We start from the raw sequence: 26,919 nt of genomic DNA, 5'->3' as shown, positions 1-26,919 counted from the left end.
CAAATAGACACAGGAACTAACCAGATTTATGAGTCCTGCTTCTTTTCAGGAAGATTGATTAACCTTTTTCCTTCCAAACAAAGCTGAATAGGGAAAATTATCCCATCAATAAACACAGGATTAAACGTCACCAAAAACCAGTTTTAGAAAGGGTATGTAAACTCACATTTGAATGTCAATCTTTCTAGCTAGCCACGAAGCCTTGCTGAATGTCACTCATCTTGGTTCCTTGTGATTAAAAGCTTCTTTCTGGCAGCTCTGCTTCGTTATTAAATTATTTCTTCAAAGTGCTGATCGTTGCATCCCAGATGGAAGAACTCCAACAGGGGAGTATTTTCTCCCAACAGCAGTGTAAAAAGCTTAAAACAACCCTTCCCTTTTAAGAAAGTCAAGCCCCAGTAAAGTACCAGCAAAGGGGAAAAAAACAAACAAACTCCTGAGTCGGTAAGTCTGGGCGTACTGCCAAGAACCTTTAGCTAGATGTAATAAGGGCCATGGTGGCTCAGTGGCTAAGACACTGAGCTTGTCGATCGAAAGGTCGGCAGTTCAGCGGTTCGAATCCCTAGTGCCACCTAATGGGGTGAGCTCCCATTACTTGTCCCAGCTTCTGCTAACCTAGCAGTTTGAAAGCATGTAAAAAAATGCAAGTAGAAAAATAGGGACCACCTTTGGTAGGAAGGTAATAGCGTTCCGTGCTCCTTTGGCGTTTAATCATGCCGGCCACATGACCACGGAGACATCTTTGGACAGCACTGGCTTTTCGGCTTTGAAACAGAGATGAGCGCCACCGTCTAGAGTCAGGAACGACTAGCACATATGTGCGAGGGGAACCTTTACCTTTTAATAAGAGGGTTAACTGAGAGGCAGTTTCTGTAAGCAGGGCAATAAAGATTAGACTAGAAACAACAGCAGAATGCCTTCCTTGCAGAATTAACCCTGTAAAGTGGGGGGGGGAAACAAAATATTTCTTCCAACAACCAGTTCTCTGAACTGCTTAGAAAGTTAACAACAGGTTCTAGCGAATAGATGCGAACTGGTAGAATCCCACCCCTGATGTCGATAAATCGTTTGTATGGGTATATGTCATTGCAAGTTATAGATGAGCAACATGCGGCTTTACAAATATTTTTAACCAACAATAATGACTATTAGTAAGCTGTAGTGACACTATTAAGGGTTGGAGAAGCCAACAACAAATTATGATTGTTTTAAACATGCCATGATTTATTCATTGGTCTCATGTTGATATTGCATCCAGTCAAAAATATTTCAGCCTCATTATGACATAGCATCCACTATGAAATCCTTAACTGCAAGAGTTCATTTAGGATATATAGCTAAAGTAGATTAAACATCCTGTGTTTCACCAGGATGTTTACATGAGTTGTTTTCTTGATTACCACATTGCCAATATAATGGCTCACCCTTGAGCTAAGCTATACATTTGCAATTTCCATTTGATGCTTATGTTGAAAGAGGAAATTAATAGAATTTATTCGGTCCCAGGGTTTCCAAAGAATCGGCTGATAAACTTTGTTTGTTTCTAGGTGTCATACTATCATCAGGCTACATTGGGTCTGCTCTCCTATATCACAACGAATGTCGCTGGTCTGTCTTCAAATTTCTATCGCACATTTCAAGACTGTGAGCAATTCCTCCAGAAGAACAAAGACAAAATACCCGTTCAGAACCCTTAGCTGCACAATCCTTCCTCCGTCTTTTTAAAAAACTGACCCATGATCAACTTTGTTGTAAATACTATCAGAAATTACTCCTTTGGGTATATGAAGAACAGAGAAGAATTGAAAACAGACCTGTTCAGATGCATCAATTTATATAGCCAGTCTTAGGAGAAAACCCATTTATGGTGGCTTCTGAGGTGAATTAGAATTTTCTATCCAGGTCAAGCAAGTTTTAGTAATCAGGGTATAAATGAGCAAAATAGGAAGATTCTTCCAGGATTTTGCAAGACTTTACTTGCCTCCGCATTGGCTTCTGTTAAAAGTCCTAAATTTATGATGGTCAGAAAAATCTGATGAAGAATAGAACTTCAAACTTGATACTTTTTGGTGAGAGTCTTCTGTCACCATTTTTGCCTTGTTCAGGACACTAGGAATTAAAGCACAGATTGCAATTTTGTATTAAATTCATCTTAAGCAAGCTATAAATGTGAAATGTATTTTAAAGTGCCTTTTAATCAAGGGAATCAGATTCGAAAGTGTGAAAAATCATAGGAAGAATTTTTTTAACAGGAGAATCTACAACATAACATTGGGGATGGTGGTGGGTTATATGATGAAATATGTATAAAACTTCAAAGCACTTTGTACATACACAGCAAATTACCGAAATGTCACATGTAAATGAAAAATTTAAACATTATTTGTGCATAGTTTCTCCTGAATGTTAGGAAATTCCGGTATGTTTTATCAAACGTTTGATTATTTTGTCATCAAGGAATTATTCCTGTATGAAAATGTCTCTCAGATTTATCTTTGGTATTTTGGAAGAAATTTTCTTCTTTGATTAGAGAATGCCTGATTATCTATTTTGGTAGATGGTTCTTTTCCCCTAAGGTTTTGCACAAATTTTGTGTAAATTTTTAAGGGCTTCTACAGCTGTGGAAGGTTATTGAAATCAATGACAATAAAAGTTATGTGAAAGAAAGAAGAATCTTATATCTCCTGTTTTTGTTTGAAAATGTAGCAAGTATTCATATGTTCCCTTTCTTAGTATAAATCAGTGTTTTTCAATCTTGGGAACTTTAAGATGTGTGGACTTCAACTTTCAGAATTTCCCAGCCAATTTTAAGATGCATGGATTTCAACTCCCAGAATTCTCCAACCACTTAAAGTTCCCAGATTAAGAAATACCGGAATAAATACAGATTGATCAGAAAGGGACAATGGCAGGGATGAAATCCAGCAGGTTCTAACAGGTTTTAGAGAACCGGTAGCGGAAATTTTGAGTAGTTCGGAGAACCGGCAAATACCACCTCTGGCTGGCCCCAGAGTGGTGTGGGAATGGAGATTTTGCAATATCCTTCCCCTGCCACGCCCACTAAGCCATAAATTAGAGATTCTATCTTGCATAGAATAATATGAGCATGGTGGGGAAAAGAAGTGGGTTGCTTCGTGCTTTTGTGCCTTACTGGATTAAACAAAACTGGTAGGGAAAAATTTTGAATTTCATCCCTGGACAATGGACCTTGACTTTTTAGCCTGTCAAAGTCCAACAACCTCTTAAGAATTCCTCATCCCTGGCTTATATTCATGCATATATTCTTGGATTCTGGTCCCATTAACAGTGGTATATCAATAAAGGTAGCTAATAATTTTGATGAGGACATACCTATTACTACAGTGGAAGATCTATTGGGCTGGATCTATGATGTTCATATAACCTATTGACTTAGCACTAGTATTAAATTAAGGTAACCATGTAGGTTGTTTTTACTTAGTATTAAGGCTCAAAATCATGTGCAAATCCCACTACTATGGTTTGCTAAATTACCGTTTGGTGTTATTTGTGAACAACAGAATGGATGAGTATTAAGAGTGAATTCTGGCTCCTTTGCCAACATTTTTTTTTGCTATGCTATGAATTCCATGTATCAAGTTTTTATCTTCAGAGTTTCAAAGAAACATTTTAAAGAGTCAGTCTGAAAGCATACATTGATGGAGAAAAACTATTGAAGACTAGATTCAGGTTAAGTTGTAATAAGTATCAGTCGAGATAAAAACCAAAGATCAGTGTCCATATAAGTCAGGAGGCTAAATGGCTAAACCTACTCCTAATTTTCTTTCTCTATATAATTAAGTCAGCCAACAACAGAGAAAGGGATCTAAAGCAGGGCTGTCAAACTCCCGGCCCATGGGCCGGATGTGTCACATGCTGTCCATGCCCACGCCCAGTTTAGCGAAAGGGGGGAAGTCTCGATATGTCACATGATGCCACCATGACGACATGAGTTTGGCACCCCTAATTTAAGGTAACTTTAAAGTGATTCAAAACATACTTTAATAAATAAATGCATCCCATGTCCGTGTTTGTAAACTGCATGCACTGGCTAATTAGTGGGATATGGACAATAATATGTTGTCTTGCAAGTAATTGTATAAATTAGAGATTCTATCTTGCATAGAATAATATGAGCATGGTGGGGAAAAGAAGTGGGTTGCTTCGTGCTTTTGTGCCTTACTGGATTAAACAAAGCCACAATGACCATGGCATATGGAAGACTGCAATTTCAAACATAAGAGGAATAATGGCATGAGAAAAGGAAAGTGGGGAAAGGGGCTTAGTGTCTGAAAGTAAGTGAAAGGAAAATAAGTATAGATGTGAATGATACTAGCCTAATCTTACAAAGTAAATACATGTAAAGAAATGAAGGTTTAATTTTAAAAGAAAGGACTTAAATGTATGTATGAAATTGTATCATCTAGGTGGCTGGGAGCATGTATGAAAGTAGGAATCCACAAATTGGTGAAAGTTATGTTTTGCCCCACAGAGAACATAATGGAAGAATTAAGGATGAATGTTGGAAAAAATGCAACATTCTGAATTAACAGGAACAACATCATTCTGTTAGGTGGAATGAAGAGGAACTTGTTGAGAAGAAACAATTCAGTTATTTGAAGATTGAAGAATGTGAAGAATGTGACTATTTGAATTTCCATTTCTAAAACATGGCTTAAGCCTAAGTACATTCTTTTCATATATACACCTGAAGAAGGAATTAATCAAAAGGCATACTTGATTCCTTATCTATAATGAAACAGTAAAAGAATCAGTGCTTAAGAGTACAATAAGTTCTGAATGTCAGAGAAATTATAACCGGATAGTTCCAGGAACTCAGGGTAGTTCTGTGGGAAAAAGTGAGTATGAAAGAAAAAAAGATGTGAAAGAAACTAAAATGGAAATAGAAGCCATGTATGAAAAAGCACTGCAGGATAAATTAATCTTCCAAGATAATTAATGCAAAGTGGATGTAAAGAAAGAAGATATGGAAGCATTTTGAAATACAGCGAGAAGAATCATTGCAGACAGCCACAGGGAAGTGTGGAGTTGCCCTAATGGAAAGTATGAAAAAATTTGCTTGATGTGATGAAGGTGTTACAAAGAGGTGTTACATTCATGCTTCTGTGTGCTTCAAAGCACCTCTTAGAAATAGTGTTTTACAACCCTACTCTGTGGGGCTGGGTTTGTGGGTGTGTAAAAAGGAGGGGGGGAATTGTCTGCCCTAAAACAATGGAATTTTGCAACAGTTTATTTTACATTTAATTTATGCAGTTATTTGATTAATGAACTGGGTAATTAATAAAATGGCTAATTAATCTGGAGCATCCATGGAGCCATTGAGAGTTGAGTGATAGACAAGAAAAATTGTTACTGTTAGGGCTGCGTGCAAGGACAGACACTATTTTCTCTGCTTTTTTCACATCTTTGGAGCTGTAAAGTAATATAATTATTATAGATAATTTGGGCAGATAATTGGCTGGCTTTTATTACATTTAACTAAAATCTGGTAATTATTTACAATTTTTATTTATTCATTTCTATCACTTAACAAGCTCTGTCTCTCACATTATATTACTGTCTAAAAAACATAAACCAACTCATAGTTTAAATACTAACCTTAAAATAACTTTATGCTCCAGATAGTTCAAGCTTGAAAAGCCGCTCAATGCGTCACCACATTCAGAAATGCTAACAAATCAGGGGCTATCTTGTGTATACAATTATTCCAAAGGGCTAGGACCATCCTTTAAGGTGACACTGTGGTTAGAATGCAGCATTGTAGGCAAACTCTGCCCATGGTCAGGAGTTTGATCCTGAATGGTTCAGGGTTGACTCAGCCTTCAATCCTTCTGAGGTCACTAAAATGGGAGCCCACTTTATTGGGGGCAATATACTGACATTGTAAAATGCTCAGAGTGCTGTAAAGCACTGTGGAGTGATATATACAAGCACTATTGCTATTGCTATTCTGCTTCTGGTCTTCCATTCTCTTAAACTTTCAAAGATGGAAGACTTATGATATCCCCTTCAAAGCAGCACAAACAAGATAGTGTTTGTCTCTTTAGAGGAAGTGTATTATTTATTTTTGTTTGTTTATTTATATTTCATATTTCTGGATTGCCCATCTCCCCCAAAGAGGCTCATGCCACATATGACTGTAAAGTTTAATAGCAGCACTTATTCCTGTACTGAGAAACCTACCAACAACCAATACAATTGGGTGAATCCGCTCAGGTTGGGTGAACTGCTGCCTTCTGTAACAACTCATATTTACATATATAAATACACAACCCAACTGCTTACAGGATGGGTTTCTTGTGACTCTCTAAAGTTACCTCAAATAAAAGGCAAATTGGATAGGAGTGGGCTCTGAAAATCCAGTTCATGTTTGAGAATGCCCAAGCTTTCGAAATGCTCCCAAATCCCTTTGCTTGCCATTAGCTCACTTGCTCTGATATTACAAGAGGTTGAAAACAAGAAACGGTCTCTGAGGCTTTAGAATCTGAACTTTATCTTCACCTTGCTGGTCAGTTGGATGACTCAGCCTTCATACAGTTTGGTTCAATAATCTTGGAACCTCTGAATCAGCATGCACAAAATTATCCTCCCCTTTTCCAAGATGCACTGTTAATACTTTTTATAAAACCCATTACAGTGTTTGCATAAGTGACATTAGGGGAGACTCAGAAATAGTGCTGGTGTTTTCTCCATCTTGTAAATGAGTACTGGTCTTATGACTCCTTGGCTTATGGCTGTATAATAAGCTTATAGTTAAGTGATGTCTTGAAGTGGAGTTTTGAGGCTCTTCTCTTAACTATCAGATTACATCAGCCTGTGTAATTTCAAACAGATCTGGCTATTTCAAGAGTCAGTAGGGAAATGAATGACTTTCTAAACAAAAGACAGATGGGCTTTCCCTTCTGATGTTGATGAGGTGAAAAATGAACTCTCCTAAAATTCCTCATGGTCATAAGAACACTTAATGGGAAGTTTAAACATTCACCAGGACTGCTTAGGTCCATTATGTCCTCTTTACATGTAGTGTTATCCTACTTACAAATGGAAACTAGCAGGATGCTCATGTAAAACTCATAGTCAAAAAATAAACTGCGGTCTATTGATAGACTTTGCACTATGTTACCCAGATGGCAAAGCTGCTGTATTACCTTTCATTGTGTCTTCTGTGTAATTCTGCCAACCAGGTTTAAAGCAGTGGTATAGTCTTCTAATCTTTGGTAAATAAAATGCACATCTATACAACTTCCCATTCCTTGTGTTTTTTTTTCCTTTTTTAAAAAATACCTTTATTGAAAGAATATCTTACAACGATTTTTAAAATTGCACAAACATAAAAGACAAAGTAGAAAAAAGAAAAGAAAAGAAAAGAAAAGAAAGGGTAATGGAAAAAGTGAAGGAAAACAAAAGAAAGAAAAAGGCATTTAAAATAGCAACTTCGATGATCTTTGCAGCAGTTAGAAACACAAATCTTTTTAATACTTTTTAATCAGTAAATCCCCAAATCACCACTAGATTTTTATTCATTTTCAGCCAAAAATCCATAAAGGGTTTCCAATTTTTTTTTATAAAAGTGGTTCTAATTCCCTACTTAATCAAAACAAATCAATTTAGCAATTTCTGCAAACTCAGCTATCTTCACAATCTATTCCTCCCCTACTGATGTTTCCATAGTTTTCTATCTTTATGCCTATAATAGCCTCACTGCAGTTATATATAAAACTAATTGTTCATGAGATTTTTTTAGTTGACTGTCCATAAATCCTAATCAGAAAAGTTCTTTTATCTGAAATTTAATTTTTAGAACTCCCTGCATTATCATACGTATATAAAACATTTTTTTTTTGCTTTTTCACAAGTCCATCATATATGATAAAATATCCCTTCATGTTTTTCATATTTCCAATTATGATTAGATGTACTTTTATACATCTTAGGCAATTTCTCTGATGTCATACACCAACAGTATACCATTTTTTAAAAGTGTTATCCAAATTGTAAGACAATGTGATTTTTAGGCCTCGCTGGCGCAGTGGTTAGAGTGCAGTATTGCAGGCTACTTCTGCTGACTGTCGGTTGCCTGAAATTTGACAGTTCAGATCTCACCAGACTCAAGGTTGACTCAGCTTTCCATCTTTCCAAGGTGGGTAAAATGAGGACCCAGATTGTTGGGGGCAATAGGCCGACACTGTAAACCGCTTAGAGCGGGCTGTAAAACACTATAAAGTGGTATATAAGTCTAAAGGCTATTGCTATTGCTTTTAACCACATTCTATTCCATTGATCCATCTGAATATTATCACCAAAATTCTTGGGTCATTTTTAAGATACATTCTTTTAATTTGCTCTTCCCCTTTTTTCAAATCTCAACAAAAGTCATACATTTTAGCAATCACATGTTCATCCTTTGTATGTAATTCAAATTTTCAAATTTCATTGTATCATATTCTATTCCTGGTATGTTTTTTTTTATCTATATTACATCTTTTCCTTAATTTGCATATGAGAACCATTGAAAACTAAACCTCTCTGCAGTCAATTGTTCTCTTGGTTTCAACTTAAGCTCACCATTCTCCTGTGCTAGGAAGTCTTTATATGTTAACCATTTATCTGTGCCTGGTGTTTCTTGTCTATAAAACACTTCTTGAGTTGAGGCCTACAAAGGTATTTTCTGGCGTAGCCCAGGTTTGTATCTATTTCATATTCCTAGTATTATATTCCTAATATAATGATTTTTAAAATCTACATTTACTTTATCATACCATAAGTAACAATGCCATCTAAACCTCAGACCATGATCTTCTAAATCTAAAAGTCTCTTTATTTCTTAACACCAGTCATTCCTTCATCCAAACCAAACTGCAGACAGGAAAGTACCATTTAAAATCAGGTAATTCAATCCTCCTGATTCCTTTGCATGTTGGAGAATCTTATATTTAATTTGGGGGGCGGGGTTCTCCTGCCTTCTAAACCTGGATATGTCTTTTGCACTGTTCAAATGGTACATCAGTTCTCAAAACAGGTATTATCTGAAATAAGAATAACATTCTAGCTAACAAAGAAGTTCTTCCAACAGTGATATATGTCATTTTTCTCACATTAATAAATCCTATTTAATTTCATTCCATATTTTATTTTGAAATAACTTACAAGTCATGTAGTAATAGTAATACCAAAATATTTCCCTTTTTCTCCAATCCGAAATCTAGTTTTTATAGTTAATTCTTTTTGCTCTTCCATCTTTATGTTCTTTGTCAACAACTTTATTTTTTTCCTCAATTTTAAATCCAGTCAATGCACCAAATTCCAAGATTTTTTCATTAATACATCTGTCCCTTTTAGGTGGTTCCCCAAAATTAAAGTCAAATCATCCTTAATTTATAAACTCCTTAATTTATAAACTCCTTTTTTTAAAACTTTCACTCTAATAATTCTGTCATCTTGTCTTTTGGCTCTATTTGAAACATCAAGACCCAGAATGAATAATAAAGTGAGCTTTTCTGCCTCAATCCTTTTTGTATTTGGCAAGGCTTGATCAATCCCCCTTCATATTTATTTGTACCATTTGTGAAGTATATATCAATTGAATCCATGTAATAAAATTGTCTTCCAGTATCTTCCAAAATCCAAAAAGTCCATTTTAAATTGTCAAACATTCTCTATATTGTAAATTGGCAGTACATTAACTGGCTCCATTCTTCTTCCCAAAATTTTTCACTTAGTTTCTCCATCCTCTTTTTGCATTTGACTCTAGTTGAGAGACTTTGAAGTTATAGTAAAAAAGAAAAAGAAAAGAAAGAAAGAAAAATAAATCAACCACATCAAAATAAATCAAAATAAATTAACCGTACCTGTTAAAGTATGATTTCTCTAATGTACAGTTTTGTGACTGAATCATTAGCCCACTGAAGTCATCCCAAATATTCTGATTTCATCACTTATTACTTAAAGTTAAAAAATAATATTTTTAAACACTTCTCTTATTCGATTCCTGGAATATATATATTAGTGCAAAGCTTTTTTTATCAACTGCCTGGAAAAGGGAAAATGAGTAATACTGTTCAATTATCTGAAATGCAAATAAATTCATGCTGTCTAATTAGATGCTCTTATCTTGTTGGAAACATTGAAGCTTGCTATTCAAAGAAGTACAATTGTTGTACTCACATGCCAATTTTTTGAATTGAGACAAAATAGGTTCATAAAGGTCATAATAGATTTGTTCAGGTTTGCTGTTGTTTCGAATAAACAGGAGATCTTCCACAGTAACCGGATCATTCTTCCCTTGCCACAAAGTCAGACTGTATCTAGAAACAGAAGATATTTGGGCCTTGACAAATATTTTCAGACTGTGATACCAAAGGCAGAACTTACATACTTGCTGCCCTCTCTTTCTTTCTTTCTCTCTCTCTCCCTCCCTCCCTCCTTCTCTCTCTCTTTCTCTCATACACACACACACACAGACTTTGATTTAATTATGATTTGTTGAACAAACTATAGTCAGTCTTGCAGATGAGAAAGCAATAATGGTTTGTTCTGCCAATTCTGATTTATTCTTTATTCTTCTCCAAGTATCCAGAGATACTCACTCAATTCTGAATGAGCCCTTTCAAACCAGATGTGATGGGATCACCAATTCCATAACTCTCACCCAATCTGGTCATTTGGCTAAGAGTTCTTGGAACCATTCTTTCATTACTCATAAAGCACAGACATGAGTGAGGGAGGCTGGTTTGAATACATCAAGATACAGCCATGCTATCAAACTCTCACCTTTTGGATTGACTCAGAAGCCAATTCAGATGAGTCCAGCCTGGTTTTACCATGACAGCTCTTACAGGGAAGGTGATTTGCTGAGGCAGGTTTCCCACAAGGGAATGCATTTCCTCTACCATACTCTGCGTGTAGGTTTTGTTTGGAAAGTGAGATAAATAGAGGGTTGTCCATCCCGGAGAAAGAGTGCAATTTGGAAACTTCTCCTGAATGAGAGTCAGGAATCTAAGAAGCAATCAGTAACAATCATGTAGTTGCAGTTCCATCAGTGGTGGGTTGCCCCCGGTTCGGACCGGTTCCATAGAACCGGTAGTAAAACCGGAGGGAGGCTCCGCCCACCAACCTCGATGTCATCAGAATGCTTCTCTGCATGCACAGAAGCTTCTGTGCATGCGCAGAAGACCCCGCGCGCGTGGCCCCGTTGCAAACCGGTAGTAAAGGTAAGTACAACCCACCCCTGAGTTCCATACGCATTAAAAAAAGAAAGCCATTATTAGTCTTTTCCATACTGGACTAGGTATGATTTTATGTATGTCCCTTGGGCAATTTGATTTAGAAATAACATTTGATATCAGAGACTCAGTCTGGTTCCAAGTGAGTTTCTATTGGCAAGGTGTGGACTTGAATTGACATTTTCCTAGCCAAAATCTAGAAAGCACTATAGGAAGTTTATCAGTATGCAAGGGCACCTTACTCGCATGATAAATCCACAATTTCATTTGGGGAAGACAGAAGTGGCATGTGCTTTGTGGGAATCTCACATGACTTTCTGACCGTGGCAGCCAAAGTGTCTGGTACATGCCGGCACATGTAAACTTCCAATCAAATCTGCTAATCTGCTATCTCAGATCCTTAGTAAAACTTCATTACAGATTAGGTTTGTTATCTTGTTACTCATCAGATATAAACACAGTAATCTGCTTCTTATCTTAGCTAAAGGCTACAACAATAAAAGTTAACGCCTCTTATAAAAGAATATTTTCTTTAATATATAGCATCAGGAAAGGAGGTGTCATAGGTCAGGGATGAAAAATCATAGATTCAGTCATGGTTTATCATCATAGATTACTGCCATTCAAACCTATATTAGCCAACTTTTTTTAAAAACATGCTATCAAATATTTGGGTTATGCCTCTTAACTCTGGCTAAAGATTCTAAAGGCACCAGAGTAAAAAAAGGCTACTGTAGACAGAATTGAAGTCAATGAACCAATAGTTTCTCTTGGCTTAAAGTGGCTTTCTATGGTCCTTGGAAATAAGTAGTGTAATACATACTTTTATGTCAGATGTAAATGCCTTATTCTCTAATGTGTAAATAGTATATGAATGGGGTATCAGGGGTTAACTTATTCTTCACTTCTTAATGTATTCATAATTCACCACTCCCATTTATAGCTCCACCCATTGTATATATAAGGAGCCACCTACACCCTTTTCCTTGCTTCTATCTGTGAATATTCAGTGAATATAGAATGCCTATTGTAAATAAAAGGAAGTATATTTAAACCTTTAACTCTCACTAATTTTATTGAGTCTGATCCTGAAAATATTGCAACAAGCTGGTAGCAGAGGATGGTTAATTGACTCAATAAAAACTTAAAAATGTCTAAGAAAGATAGGCCCAACACCAGGGTCTACAGCAAAGAAATGGAAACAGAACAAGAAATAATCAACGAATCCACAAACGCAATTTCGAGAGAATCCGAAGAATACACCTCTGAAGACGAAGAAATAATAGACGAAAATGATGACCAGGAGGAAATCGAAATAGAGAATAACGAACTCAGGTCAGAGATATTAAAACTATTAAAAAGCCAGAAGAATGATGAAAGCCTCATCGCGAACCTCCAAGAAATGCTGAAGAACAGCGGAGCAGCGAGAGAGAAAAACATCACTAATGAGAAGTCTAAAGACCCAGAAATAGTGAGTGATATGACTGCAGAGAAAGTCATTACGAAGAAGAAAAACAGTGATCCCGCGCGAAATTTTGAATGGCAGCCATCTTGGTTTCAACAGGCCTCCAAGGTGAGCGAAGCAGAGCCAATCAAAATGCTCAATTCAAAATTTCTGGCGCGAAAAACGTTATCAGACAACGAAAATGAAAAAGAAGATTCGAATTCCTCAGAAGAATCAGAATCAGAAAGTGAAGATGACTCAACAAAATCCCAAATAAAATCAGCAATGAAAACACTTTTTGCTGCATTTGGGCCAAAACTAAAAATTACCAAAGAGCCACCGAAGAAGCGAGCGAGCAAGCCGATACCTCAAGACCTGCCCGCTCCCATCCTGACTTCGAAAGCGACGACGCCCGAACCCAGAGAGCCTTGTCGATTCCGCCCTACACCACAGACCGAAGCAAGTGCCAACGCCCCCAAAAGAAAAAGAAAAGCAGCCGCCGTCGTCAGAACTCCCAAGGTCGAACCAGAGACCGACTCGTCTGAAGCAGAGCAGAGCGAGCGAGCCGCAATGGAGAGAACCTTCCACGACGACTCCAAAGAAGAAATGGACAACGCGCATGCGCAAAACTACGCAGACGGTCCGGGAAGACATGAACTGGCGAGAGAACCACGCAGACTCGTTGCGAGCATCCCCATGCCGTTTTGCAATTTTCTACACTTGCGAGACCACGGACTACCTCAGGTCGTAAGTAATGGACAAAATAATGTCGGAAATTTACCCAGTGACTTCCCAAAACTAAGGGTTGATGGCATTAATTTGCAAGAATGGTATCAACAGCTCCAGGTTGTCTTTATGAAGGAAAATTTACTATTTTTTATCACTAGTCCCCCAAAAAGACCTTGGACTTTAAAAATAGATTGTTTACACCATAGAGCATTTTTCTTAATAATATCTAGTGTGTCTCCTGCAATGTATCATAGCATCAAACCTAATCTGACTGTTTCAGAAATTATTCAATGCATGTTTAATTTGTTTCACAGCGATAGTGTGGCTACCACCACAAGAATGTCTAAGGATTTCTTTTCATCTAGAGTGAAACCAGGGGTTTCCATAAGTGAGCATTTAATATCTTTAAACAAAATAAGAGCTGAGCTGCATTTGAGGGGGGAGGTGATTTCAGACCAAACAATGAAAAGTGTTATTATCAACTCACTTGATTCATCATGGGACAGTTTTATGTCACATTTAGACACTATCAATCTAGGATATTTATCCATAGAAAGTCTATCCAATAAATTGATAGCAGAAGACAATTCAAGAAGAAATCGTTCTAGCAATCACACAGAACACAAACCTTATAGGAAAGTAGCTTTCCAAGAAAAATATAATGAAACATTCAAATGTCACAATTGTGGATCCAGGGAACACAATAGAAGAGATTGTCCCAAAATTTCAAAGGAAAGACATAGGTCAGAATATAGGAACAAATACAATTATAGACAGTCTTCCATAGATAGACATAGATATAGAAGCCCACCAAATTACAAAGAGAATAGAGGGGGCAGAGATAATTCAAAGGATAGAAAATCTGGTTCACTGAATGGATTAAATAAACAAGACAACACTAAAATACAGCAAAATGAGAACAATAATTGGCTTATTGATTCTGGAGCAACTAATCACACCACTAATAACAAAAATATATTGTCTTCATTTACAGAAGATAAATTTGTAATAAAGGTAGCTAACCAAGAAAAGGTTCAAGTATTAGGCAGAGGAAATGTAACCTTGCCTGGTCTAGGAAAAATAGAGGGGGTATTGTTAATACCTGAAATACCTCATAACATACTAAGTGCCATAAAACTAAGTAGAGATTCTGACATTAATATAGTTTTCTCAAAGGGAAAAGCGACTTTGGAGAAGAATAAAATAAATATAGGCACTGTGATGATTAAAGGAGGCCTACCTTATCTGATAACGAAGGAAAAATGGTTGCATAACATTGATTCAAATATGGAAGATTGTATTGAAGCAGATGATGAAAATATTAGTAACAGTGACAATGATGAATGTAAAATATCTCATGATCACGCAGATGCACACAATGAAAAAAAACCAAAAATAGGTAAACCAATTCATGATGAGTGTGCTCACATCTTACATAGGAAGTTAGGACATGCCAGTTTTCCTGTAGTACAAAAAATGACTGAACACGCAGAAGGTGTCAAAATAAAAAATTGTGAAAACTATTTGGAATGCTCAGTATGTAAATCTACAAAACTAAAAACTAGTCCCAGGCCAAGAAAATCTACTAGATCAACTAACAAAATTTTTGACTTAGTACACATGGACTTAGTTGGCCCATTAACTCCATCAATCACCTATAGAAAACGTTACTTCCTGACAATAGTAGACGATTATAGCCGTTATGGGTTTGTTTATACATTAAAACACAAAGATGAAACCTTTCAAAAATTTAAGGAATTTTACAAACGCATAGAAACACAACACAATATCAGAATAAAACAAATTATGACAGATAGGGGATGTGAATTCATGTCTAAAGAATTCTCCCAATGGTTAAAGGATAGAGGAATGCTACATTACACGTCTAGTCCATTTTCTGCGTTTCAGAACGGGATTGCAGAGAGAAAGAATTCCACATTACAAACCATGATTAGATGCACATTGGAGGATGCTGGCTTAAGCAAACAATTTTGGTCAGAAGCCTTACATTATTCAAATTACACACAAAATAGAACATGGTCCAGTATTGTAAATAAGACACCATATGAAGTAATGTATAATAGGAAACCAAAATTAGCACACATGCACATATTTGGAGTCACTGCAGACGTACACATACCTAAGCAGTTGAGAAGAAAGGGAGAAAACGTATCCAGAAGACTCAGATTTATGGGATATGAAACTGGCACCAAAGGGTACAGATTCATTGATAATAATAACAAATTTATAGTTTCCAGAACAGCTGTGTTCCATGAACAGGCCAACTGGTCTAAATTACATCTTAATGAAATATTTCCAAATAAATGTAAAGATACAAAATCTCATGAGAAAGGGACCATAGAAAAACAGGATATCAACAAATATAAAAGCAAAACCAAAACTTGGACAAATAGCCAACACAAAATAAAGACAGACACACTAACAAAAAAAGAAGCAAGATATTTGCATGATAACAATAGCAAACCTGAAAGAGTCATTAGAAACAACAGAAATCAAATGCCAAATAAATACAAAGATTACATAATGCATATGGATGGTGAGCCAATAACACCTAATACTTATGAGGAAGTGTTAAAACTCCCTCGTGAAGAAAAAGAAAAATGGGAATTAGCTATGAAAAAAGAGATGGAAAGTTTACAAGGATTAAATGTATTTACACCTGCAATTGCACCTAAAGATAAAACAATTATTGGTACCAGGTGGATATATAAAATTAAGAACTTAGAAGGAGGCAATACTCTATATAAAGCTAGATTAGTTGCACAAGGTTATGCACAGAAATATCCGGAGGACTATACTGACACGTATTCCCCCACTGTAAGAACAGAGAGTGTCAAAACAGCTCTAGTGGTAGCATCAGCACTCAATCTTGATGTATTTCAATATGACATACAGACTGCGTATCTACACGCAAAACTAGATAAGGAAATATACGTAAGAGCACCTCACAGTCAATACACCAACAAAAATGAAATTTGGCTGTTGAACAAGAGTTTATACGGATTAAAACAATCTGGTAAAAGATGGTATGATTGTTTAGTAAAAGTACTTAAGACCATGGATTTCAACGCTACCACTGCTGATAACTGTTTCTTTGTAAAAAAGGGTGATGATCACATTGAATTTGTGTTGATTTATGTAGATGACATTTTATATATAGGAAAACACAAAGAGAGAAGAGAAACTTTTGTAAATAAGTTAAATGAACATTTCTCGTTGAAATCTCTAGGTAAAGTGAACAAATATCTTGGTGTTCAAATTAATAAGACTAGAAGGGGATTCAAACTTACTCAGAGAGATAAGATTATAGAACTTTTAAATAAATGCAATTTAAACAATGCCAAACCCTGTGATACTCCTATGCAAACTGATTTTCTTAGAAATACTGATGAATCTTCCCCTGAATTCAAGGATAACACGTTTTATAGATCAATCATAGGTTCACTTCTTTATATATCTAATTGGACTAGACCAGATATCGCCTTACCACTCAATTTATTATCCAGACACGTCAGCAAACCAACAATGTATCACTGGGAAGCTGTTAAAAGAATTTTAAGATATCTGAAAAGTACACTAGATTTTTGCTTAGTATTAGAACCTAGTGATAATAAAGAACCAAAGCTTGCATGTTATGCAGATGCGGACTGGGCTGGAGACACATCATGCAGAAAAAGTACATCTGGTTATATTTTTCTCTTAAATGACTGTCCAGTTTACTGGTATACTGGTAAACAAGAACTAGTAGCCACTTCAACGACAGAAGCGGAATATGTTTGTTTATCCAAAGCTGCAAATAACCTTGTATGGTTTAATGATTTAATTTCAGATGTTTGGAAAAAACCTGCTTTGCCTTTTGTTATGCATGAAGACAATAAAGCGGCCATTGAAATATCTAGATCTGATGCCATTGGACAAAGGTCCAGGCATATAGATATAAAATTTAAACATGTGAGGCAATTATCTCAGGATGGATTTATTAAAGCAGTGCATTGTGATACTTCAGAACAATTAGCTGACATATTGACAAAGCCTTTACCTTCTAAGCAACACAAATATTTAACATCTAAATTGTATGTCTTGTATTGTCCTGAATCAGAATGTAATTGGTGTCGTATAACGAATCGGCATTTAGAGGGGGATTTGTCAGATGTAAATGCCTTATTCTCTAATGTGTAAATAGTATATGAATGGGGTATCAGGGGTTAACTTATTCTTCACTTCTTAATGTATTCATAATTCACCACTCCCATTTATAGCTCCACCCATTGTATATATAAGGAGCCACCTACACCCTTTTCCTTGCTTCTATCTGTGAATATTCAGTGAATATAGAATGCCTATTGTAAATAAAAGGAAGTATATTTAAACCTTTAACTCTCACTAATTTTATTGAGTCTGATCCTGAAAATATTGCAACATTTTATATAAATATAAGAGAAGTAGTTCATTTTACTCACTGGCTTGCATTAACTGCAATATCAATAGGAACATTTGGGCCTTTCAGAATATCTGCATTTAGCCAAACAGGTCTGTCAATATTCAACTCAGAAGATGTTTTTAGTAAGATATCCAGAGATGGGCCCACTGTCTTGATGTTTTTGAAATCCAGCTTGATCACTATTGGCAAGAACAAGAAATTCTTGAGAAATATTTATTTCTCTTCCCCATTCATTACAATGGATGTCTCTTTTTTAATTGCAGTGTTATACCTTTATCAGATAACCTGAGCACTGTCGTCAGCCAATCCTGAAGTGTATTGTCACTGTAGATGACAGGGGGGTGGGCCATAATCGGTTTCTCTGTCTCATTGGGTGTATTGTATCCTTCAAGGGTGACATCAGATTCTAGCGCCATGACATCAGCTGTTCTCAGAGAGAAGGAGAAAGAGAGAACATTGAAAAATGAAGGGCGGCCTGTGGAGTGGAGCAATTTATATGCATAAAAATTATCAAGGACGTATTTTAAATTTGAGGAGCTGGGAAGGAATGGGAACAAGGATTAAAGTAGTGCTGTGCAGAAAATCATCTATAATTTTTGTTAACATGCAGCTCAGAACTTTTATAGGATTCCCTGAAAGAGTATTTGCTTTGAAAAAAAATTTTCAAGGGAGGAAAACAAACTCAAATTCTCATAAATGATGTCTGCTAATTTTATACTTACTTAAGTTACAATTTTGTCCAATAAGTCATCACATTCTACCATCATCTCTCCAACAATCTGTAGCGTTCCTGGCTTCCATACCCAATTGAAATCCAAGCGATATCACAATAACAACAATTTTGCAATAGTCTTTTTCATATTGGAAATGTGGGCTAATTCTCAGCCACTTCCAACAATAAACAAGCTCCGATACATTACCAAGAGAAATTCAAAGGATATTCTCAAACATTGAGCGAGTGAGAGAGAGACAGTAAACTTTTTTTTGTGAGGGGCTTTTGAGAAATTGCAAGCAGATTTTGGCATATCAAATCTCATGTTCAGTTATTAGCATCACCACACAAGGCTGGAAAAACTATTGAGAACATCTATCCATTAATGAGTTAGATAGGTCAATGACCAATTCAATGTAAGGTGACTTCTTACGTGTCCATAGATACTGTATAAAGTCTGTGCTTCTCTTTCAACTTTTATTTTTGGCTATTTTTAAAATTAAAAAATTCAGCACACGAGGCAATAAGATGGCATAATTTTCTAAAGTAAAGTGACTGGCAGATTTTTGGATGCATAGAATGAACAAGCTGTGAAGATAGGCATGCCTCTTGGCTGCTTTTGCTACACAACCCACCATTCTGAGATCTGGTCACTATTTTTAAACAAATTATCATGATCTCTTCCAATAATATTATCATTTATTACAGCTCCTTATTCCCCAGATTGGATAACTTCCTACTTTTTAAAACCAATATGTAATTTTTCAGTGCTCCTAGGTGAACTAATAATAAATACCATCTTCAACCAAAGTAGTCAATGATTAGAAATATTTGGAATTATAGTCCTTCTGGGAGACATGTTTGGCTAGTCTTATATAACTTTTTGTTGGAATTCATGTATTTCTATGCAACAATTACAGTAGTATTCAGCCAATAGATGGCAGTATTTACAAGTTTGGATCAATGGTATATATACTCTATGTTCTTTTGTTCTAAGTAAAGTTTCCTGTTTTCCTGTTACAGTAATATAGGTAAAGCACATGGTGACTGTACTTTTTGTGCAGTCTGTCAGCACTTCAACCTGCATTTACTCTAGTGTTGACATTAGAAGGAGAAGAGGGTTTGAGACGACATCGAAACCTGACACAGTCTCTGTGTATTGCTCTGTGGTGCTTTATATAAAACAGAATTTCTAACACTTTCCCATCTGCTACCCAAAGATTTGGGGGAGGGGTAGCCAAATTATGGAGGCATGACTGTTTAAAAATTATATAGCAGACACATGCTTTGAGAATTTTTTTCATTCTAAATCCATTCTAAAAAGTACATAGTGCAGTTTTAAACTCCAGTAATTTCCTAAGTAGGTAAAATTATGTTAATTTTTTGCTTGCATTTTTGATTCCTCTAATTGGGCATCTCTGTAATCTTGTTAAGTAATCATCATCTGAATAACAATTTGTACCATGTCTATTATACGAATAGGAAATTTCAATTGTTCCTGTCCCCCATAAATTCGTCCATTCTTCATGAAATATGTGATTTTCCTCCTACCCAAATAAATGTTTGATGTGCTTCAAAAGGCTTCTACATAAATTTGATAAACAAGGCATAGGATTCTACCCTCCTGTCCATTCTCCTCATATAACTATGACAAGGTGGTAAATCATTTCAGGCAATTCCATACAAAATGCAGTGTTTGGCATGCTAGATATTTGTAAAGTACAACTAAAACCACTTATCATTATCATTCCAGTATAAGCCATCTTTTTTCATCATTACTTCAAGATTTCAAGGCCTTGACTAATCACAAAGAATGATGTGGTTCATGTGTTAAAGTTTAGCAGAATTTATAATTTATAATCCACTTCTTGGTGATTTAATGTTCAGTTTTTATCTATAAAACTAAAATTAGACCAGAAAGTTTTTTTTAAATGGTTTGTTTCTCATTGAAATAAATTTACAAAATATTGCAAGCATTTTGCCTATTAAATAAACTTTATTTGTGTTACCGAAGACTGCCAGGGTCTAAGAATTCAAAGTGTTGGATTCTTTTTTCAAATAGAGAAAAGAAATGGCATTTGTTTTTCAGGAAGCAAGTAGAACCAGTTACAACAACTTGCTTACTTAGTGCTGCTAACCTGTTCACACAGGCATGTTATTTAATGGTGAGTGAGGCACTCCCAGTTCTTTTATAAACTATTTCCACTACAATCAGAAGCAATTATAGCTAATATGTTATTGCTCTTTCATGCTAAGAGTAATAGAGGCTTCGGGACAATGTCTCTTTACATTTTCCGTGGGCTTCTTCATTTTGATTCATTAATATAAATTGAAAAGCAAGGATTCAGTATAGAAGTGATAGTTTGAGCTACATTCAGCAGCTCTGTAAATCAGGAAGGACAAAGACAAATATCTAACTGCAGAGCAATGGGACAAGTTTAGCAACATCACAATCCTAATTGTACATCTACCTTCTCTCCTATAAAAAGTGCTGTAATTTTTGGAGATGTTTTAAGTGTACGTGACATCACTTGCTAGCCTTCTCCTCATCCCTGGAGCAATTTTGCAAAAAAAATTATTATGCAGAAATAACTGACCATGTACCACTTCACTTTTAGGGGGGAAACAAAATTGGACAGGAAGAGTGGGACAAGGAAGACTGCCAGCTCAGTCTATCCTTTGATTTACAATAAGTTGTTGCTGCTATTGTTTTTCTTAGCATTTAATCCAATGATTGAGCCTCTACAGTACTTATTTTTGCATCACCCTCATCAATTCTTGCAATGAAATTTATCAATGAATGATGCACTAAGAAGGTTTGTTTATCTGTTGGCTTGGTACTTGACACAGAACCCGACACTGATTAAAGCTAAAAAAAGTTAAATTCACCCAAGGTTACCTATCTGTTTACCTAAGAGAGGACTAGAACCTAGGTTTCCAGCTCCTAGCACTTTAAATGCGACACTGCAACTTGGAATGTATTCCAGTACAGTTACTGTGTACATAAGTGCCTCCTCACTTCTGTTAGAACCCAACCAAGAACAGATTAGAGAGGAGACACCAAATGGCAGGTTGGTTGCTAGGCAGAAGGAAATGCTACATTGGGAGTAGCTGGGAAAAAGTAGTTAAGGATAAAGGGAACAAAAACAAGAACTGGAATAGCTATGGGAAAAGATGGAATTGCTAAGAAAATGTTAGGTGTGTAGCAGGGGTGGGTTCTACTTACCTTTACTACTGGTTCACATTGTGCCCGTGCGCGCACGCTCTTTTGCGCATGCACAGAAGCTTCTGCGCATGGGCATATCAATGGTGGGCTGCTCCCGGTTCGGACCGGTTCTATAGAACCGGTAGTAAAACCGGAGGGAGGCTCCACTGACCGACTCCGATGTCATCAGAACACTTCTGTGCACGCAAGCAAAGCAAGTGCACGCGAGTGGCCCTGTTGCGAACCGGTAGTAAAGGTAAGTAGAACCCACCCCAGCGCATATCACTTCTGATGACGTCCAGGTCAGTGGGTGGAGCCTCCTGCCAGTTTTACTCACCACTGGTGTATAGAACTAATGGAAGGTTGGAAAGATCATTGTGTTTGGGGAGAAATGTGCAGTGGAGTGACTGGGAAATAGATAGACAGCACATCAGAGAAAGAAATTTGAGGAGCATCAGGGAGTTTCTAATTGTGGCATCTTGTCTGCTCAGCTCTGGCAGCACTGTTGGCATAGCAGTCACTTTAAATGCAGTGAAAACAGCCATGAACAAAACCTGGCCAATTATAATGTAAAATGAAAAAAAAAAATATGAGCAAAATTTGCAGGATTTATTCTGGTCACAAGATATATTTTTCTGTAGCGAGACTTTTTTGTGTGATGATGCTTGTTTTGAAAACAAGTTCAGGGTTCAGAATGTTTTTAGTCCCAAAATAGAAAGTCTGATGCTCTCTTTTACTCTGGTACATCTAGGCTGCAAATTTATATACATATACTGCAGTGGTGGGTTTCAAAATTTTTTACTACCGGTTCTGTGGGTGTGGCTTGGTGGGCATGACATGGCTTGGTGGGCATGGCAGGAAAGGATACTATAAAATCTCCATTCTCACCCCGCTCCAGGGGAAGGTTACTGCAAAATCCCCATTTCCTCCCGATCAGCTGGGACTCAGGAGGCAGAGAATAGATGGGGGCTGGGCTAGTCAGAATTTTTACTACCGGTTCTCCGAACTACTCAAAATTTCCACTACCGGTTCTCCAGAACTGGTCAGAACCTGCTGAAACCTACCTCTGATATACTGTAGTATGTATTTAGGAAGAGATCTCACTGGGTTTAGTGGGAATTACTTTTGGTCATCATGTTTGCTAAGGTAAAGGTAAAGGTTCCCCCGCACATGCGTGCTGGTCGTTTCCGGCTCTAGGGGGCGGTGCTCATCTCCGTTCTAAGCCGAAAAGCCAGCGCTGTCCGAAGATGTCTCCATGGTTATGTGACCGGCATGACTAAATGCCAAAGGCGCACGGAACACTGATATCTTCCGACCAAGGTGGTCTCTATTTTTCTACTTGCATTTTTATATGCTTTCGAACTGCTAGGTTGGCAGAAGCTGGGACAAGTAATGGGAGCTCACACCATTACGCGGCGCTAGGGATTTGAACCACCGAACTGCTGACCTTCTGATCGACAAGCTCAGCATCTTAGCCACTGAGCCACCACATCCCTTCGTTGTTTGCTACATGTGTCCAAATTAGAAAGAAAAAACAATCTTACCTTTTAAGGCCTCTTCCATGTCATTCTTACTATTTGCAGCATGATACCAGGTGACCAGCAATCCATCTTTTCTGTCTATTTTCTTCAGATTAAGCAAATAATCTAATACGTCTCCTCCTGAATAAAAGGAGGGCCTTGGCACCATGTCTGAAAGATTCAATCAGGACATTGTACAAAAAATAAATATGCTCAATTCACACTAATATCTAGACGAAGATAAGGAACATTTAAGGAACATTACCACCTCTGGGGTATCGTCAATATTTGGGACCTAGTAACACATATAAGTAGTCCTTGACTTACAACTTTTCATTTAGTGACCATTCAAAGTTACAACGGCACTGAAGATGGTGACTTATGACTGTTTTTCACACTTATGACCATTTGTAGCAACCCCATGGTCTCGTGATCAAAATTTGGACTCTTAGCAAGTGGCTCATATTTATGACGGTTGCAGTGTCCTGAGGTCATGTGATCACTTTTTATAAACTTCTGACAAGCAAAATCAATAGGGAAGCCAGATGTACTTAACATCTTAACAGTAGTGTTACTACTTTAACAACTGCAGTGATTCGCTTAATAACTATGGCGAGCAAGGTTGTAAAATGGGGTAAAACTCACTTAACAACAGTTTCACTTAGCAATAGAAATTTTGGGCTCAGTTGTGAGTTGAGGACTACCTCTAGTTTCTTAACTTTGTTATAGGAACACGTTTAATTATCTTCAGTGAAGGAAAGAATAACTTTTTCTTCCTGTGTAAGGTATATTTCTGGAAACAAGCCTACATTTAGTCTTGTGTATTTCAAATGCATGAAGAAATTATAAAACTGGGCTAATAATGAGAATATTACCTGGCTTAAGTGGACCTATGTTTGAATTCTAATGTTGGCTTCATAAAACTTGGATTTACCATAGTTTTTTCTGTACTCAGATTGCAAAGATTCAGAGCCAAAGTGCTATGTATCCCAAAGTGCTATGCAAACTGGATTGACTGAGAAAGAAACTCAGGAACTCAGATGGAGCATTGTAGGTTAGTAAGATGTTTGCGTGCAATCACTTTGCTTTATTTGCAAAAGCTTATTGGATACAGATGATTATGTCATTCTTTTCTCCTTATTTTTGTTTCCAGATAAAAATATTTTAAGGAAAAAATGATGAAATTGTTCAGGTATCTTCTGAAGGGACCCTTCCATCTGGAATCACTTTCATATTGTGTATCTTTCTCCATGGTTGGTAGCTGAGTTTGTCTGTATATTCTACCAACAGGCACTTTCTATAGTTTCAGGTCATTTTCTTCATGAATTCAGCTCTAGGAGAGATTCTATGAGGCTATACCATTAAACGAGGGGTGAAATGCTCCCGGTTCAGACCAGATCGCCCAATCTGGTAGCAATGGTGGCGGGTGGTTTGGAGAACCAGTAGCAAAAATCTCTGCACACACACACCCATGCCCAGATGAGCCACGCGATCATCAGAGGCTGGTTTTTTTACTTTTAAAAGCATTTTTTCTACAACCTCTTCAGCCAAAATGCTTTTAAAAGTAAAAAAAAAAGCCTCTGATGATCGCGCGGCTCAGCTGGGATTGTCAGATGCTTTTAAAAGTATTTTTTCTACAATCTCTTCAGCCGAAGATGTAGAAAAAAATGCTTTTAAAAGCCTCTGACGATCCCAGCTGAGTTGCCTGATCGTCAGAGGCTTTTAAAAGCATTTTTTTCTGCAACCTCTTCTGCTGAAGAGGTTGTAGAAAAAATGCTTTTAAAAGTAAAAAAAAAAAAAGTTGGCCACGCCCACCCAGTCACATTAACCCCCCCCAACCAAGCCACACCCACAGAACTGATAGTAACAAATTTTACATTTCACCACTGCATTAAACTGAAATAAGCCTTTTTTTTCTCTCAATGGGACATACTTTTAAACCATCACCTTGTAGGAATATTTTACTGCAGATCTAAAGTTAAATGGTATCTTTCATTATAACATCGCACTCCAATACACAATGGGCGAGCATTCGTATCCTACAGAATTCTTTCTTATAGTCCTCTGCTAGCCAAAATATTCTGTGAAATAAGAAACTTAACGCATAGGCTCTAAAGAAGATGCAAATTAAAACAATTCAACAGTTAATTAAAATGATGGGATTCAAAATAAAAGCATAAATCTGTAGTATCAGCACTAGAAAAAAATAAATGAAACATGTAAGAGATTAAATGGATGGGGGGGGGAGAGGAAATCCCCAACACCCCAACTGAGTTCTTGAAAACAAATGATATACCATGCCAAAGTTAATATTGTACAGTTATTTTATCGGTATCCATATCTCCATATAATTTGTAACAGAATTAAGAATGTAAAAGTATTACACGTATGTATTTCATTGGTCTTTATTAGCACAACTGATTCTTATGTGCCAAGATTTTGTCAGGAAAAGATTTGGAATGGTTCCCTCACATTGTTTTTGGAGGGCTGACATGTTATAAAAATGTAATTTTTAAAATGCTCTTTGTAACCTGCTGAATCAACCATTGACTCTGGCAGTTTGCAATAATAAAAAAAACACTGGGCGTACAGTAATAAAGAACATAAAGAATTAAAGTAAAAGTCAGGTTATGTTTAAAATAAGCCAAACTAGCTCTAGCACAGCTGTCAATTATCAACATAATCCAAATATGAATAATCATATGAAATCCTAAACCTGCAATCGCACGCTCGCGGAAAACACCGGCTCCCAGCTCAAAATCGCTTGACTTGGCTTGGCGTTCATACCTTCTAGAAATTGTTTTCTGACTGCGAGCCACACTAAGAGAACGATGCAGCCAGAAATCACTACCACAGCACTGATCAAAGCAACAACTGTTCCTTTTCTTCCAGAACAGCCCATCTTGGAAACCATCATATTTTTGATCTGCAAAAGTTTCTTGGCATCTGTGTTTCAACAATGACACCTTCTTTTCCAATGTAAGGCAAGAAAATCAATGGAAGTTGAAAAGAATCCTGAAGAATTTCGTTCCAGCAAGAAACCCTGGTTGATGAAACCAGGATCCAAAACCAATGAAACAGGGTACAGTCCAAGTGAGTATTTTCTTGATCGAAAACTCTTCTTTAAAATCTACAATTTTCTTCTTAGTTATTTGAACAATGCTAATGGTAGAACATTCTCTTGAACAAATTTCTTGTGCTGTCATACTATTCCCATACTACTTCACTATGCAGTCAGTTTGTCAAGTCTTTCTTGAAGAATTATAACGTGGCTGAAAAACTTCTGATCATCTGGTACTGACACCCCCCAAAAAAAAAATCCTTTTAACAGATAACTCAGTTCCTTACAGAATGTGCTTCCTAATAATTATAAGCTGTTGTGCTGGAATTAAAAATGAAGGCGTAACCACAGAACAGGTTCTCATAAGGAAACTCCAAACAACAATGACTCCTCTGCTCTGTGGCTCACAAAGAACTCTGCAAAAAGCCTCTCGGGTTATGCCTATTATAGATGGAATTTGTGTCCCTCCTTCGTTCCGTGTCGATCAACACAACAAGTGCTTTGAGTTTAAAGTCCATCTTTCCA

The 26,919-nt window shown here is 36.7% G+C and overlaps 2 protein-coding genes across 2 annotated transcripts in view; one reads left to right on the top strand and one right to left on the bottom strand.

The window, feature by feature from the left end:
• The window catches only part of ACOT11 (acyl-CoA thioesterase 11), a 71,618-nt gene extending 69,076 nt beyond the window's left edge, over positions 1–2,542 (top strand). Inside the window, exon 17 of the mRNA XM_070939523.1 lies at positions 1,548–2,542. Within this exon, the coding sequence (XP_070795624.1) occupies positions 1,548–1,697 (150 nt within the window). The 3' untranslated portion in view covers positions 1,698–2,542. The remainder of the gene's footprint in view (positions 1–1,547) is intronic.
• A 2,196-nt stretch (positions 2,543–4,738) lies between these two features.
• FAM151A (family with sequence similarity 151 member A) lies at positions 4,739–23,502 on the bottom strand. The gene is made up of 6 exons (XM_070941086.1): positions 23,358–23,502; positions 18,168–18,320; positions 17,916–18,075; positions 10,810–11,034; positions 10,204–10,343; positions 4,739–4,767 (listed from the first exon to the last, which is right to left on the bottom strand). The coding sequence occupies exons 1-6, from the start codon at positions 23,500–23,502 to the stop codon at positions 4,739–4,741; spliced, it is 852 nt and encodes a 283-aa protein (XP_070797187.1).
• Between the last annotated feature and the right edge of the window lie 3,417 nt (positions 23,503–26,919).

The sequence above is a fragment of the Pituophis catenifer genome, unplaced genomic scaffold, assembly GCF_029215685.1.
Source record: "Pituophis catenifer annectens isolate HBS135680 unplaced genomic scaffold, rPitCat1.0.hap2 SCAF_3, whole genome shotgun sequence".
NCBI lineage: Eukaryota > Metazoa > Chordata > Lepidosauria > Squamata > Colubridae > Pituophis > Pituophis catenifer.
The sequence above is the reverse complement of the archived record's forward strand: the minus strand, read 5'-3'. Positions and strand labels throughout refer to the sequence as shown.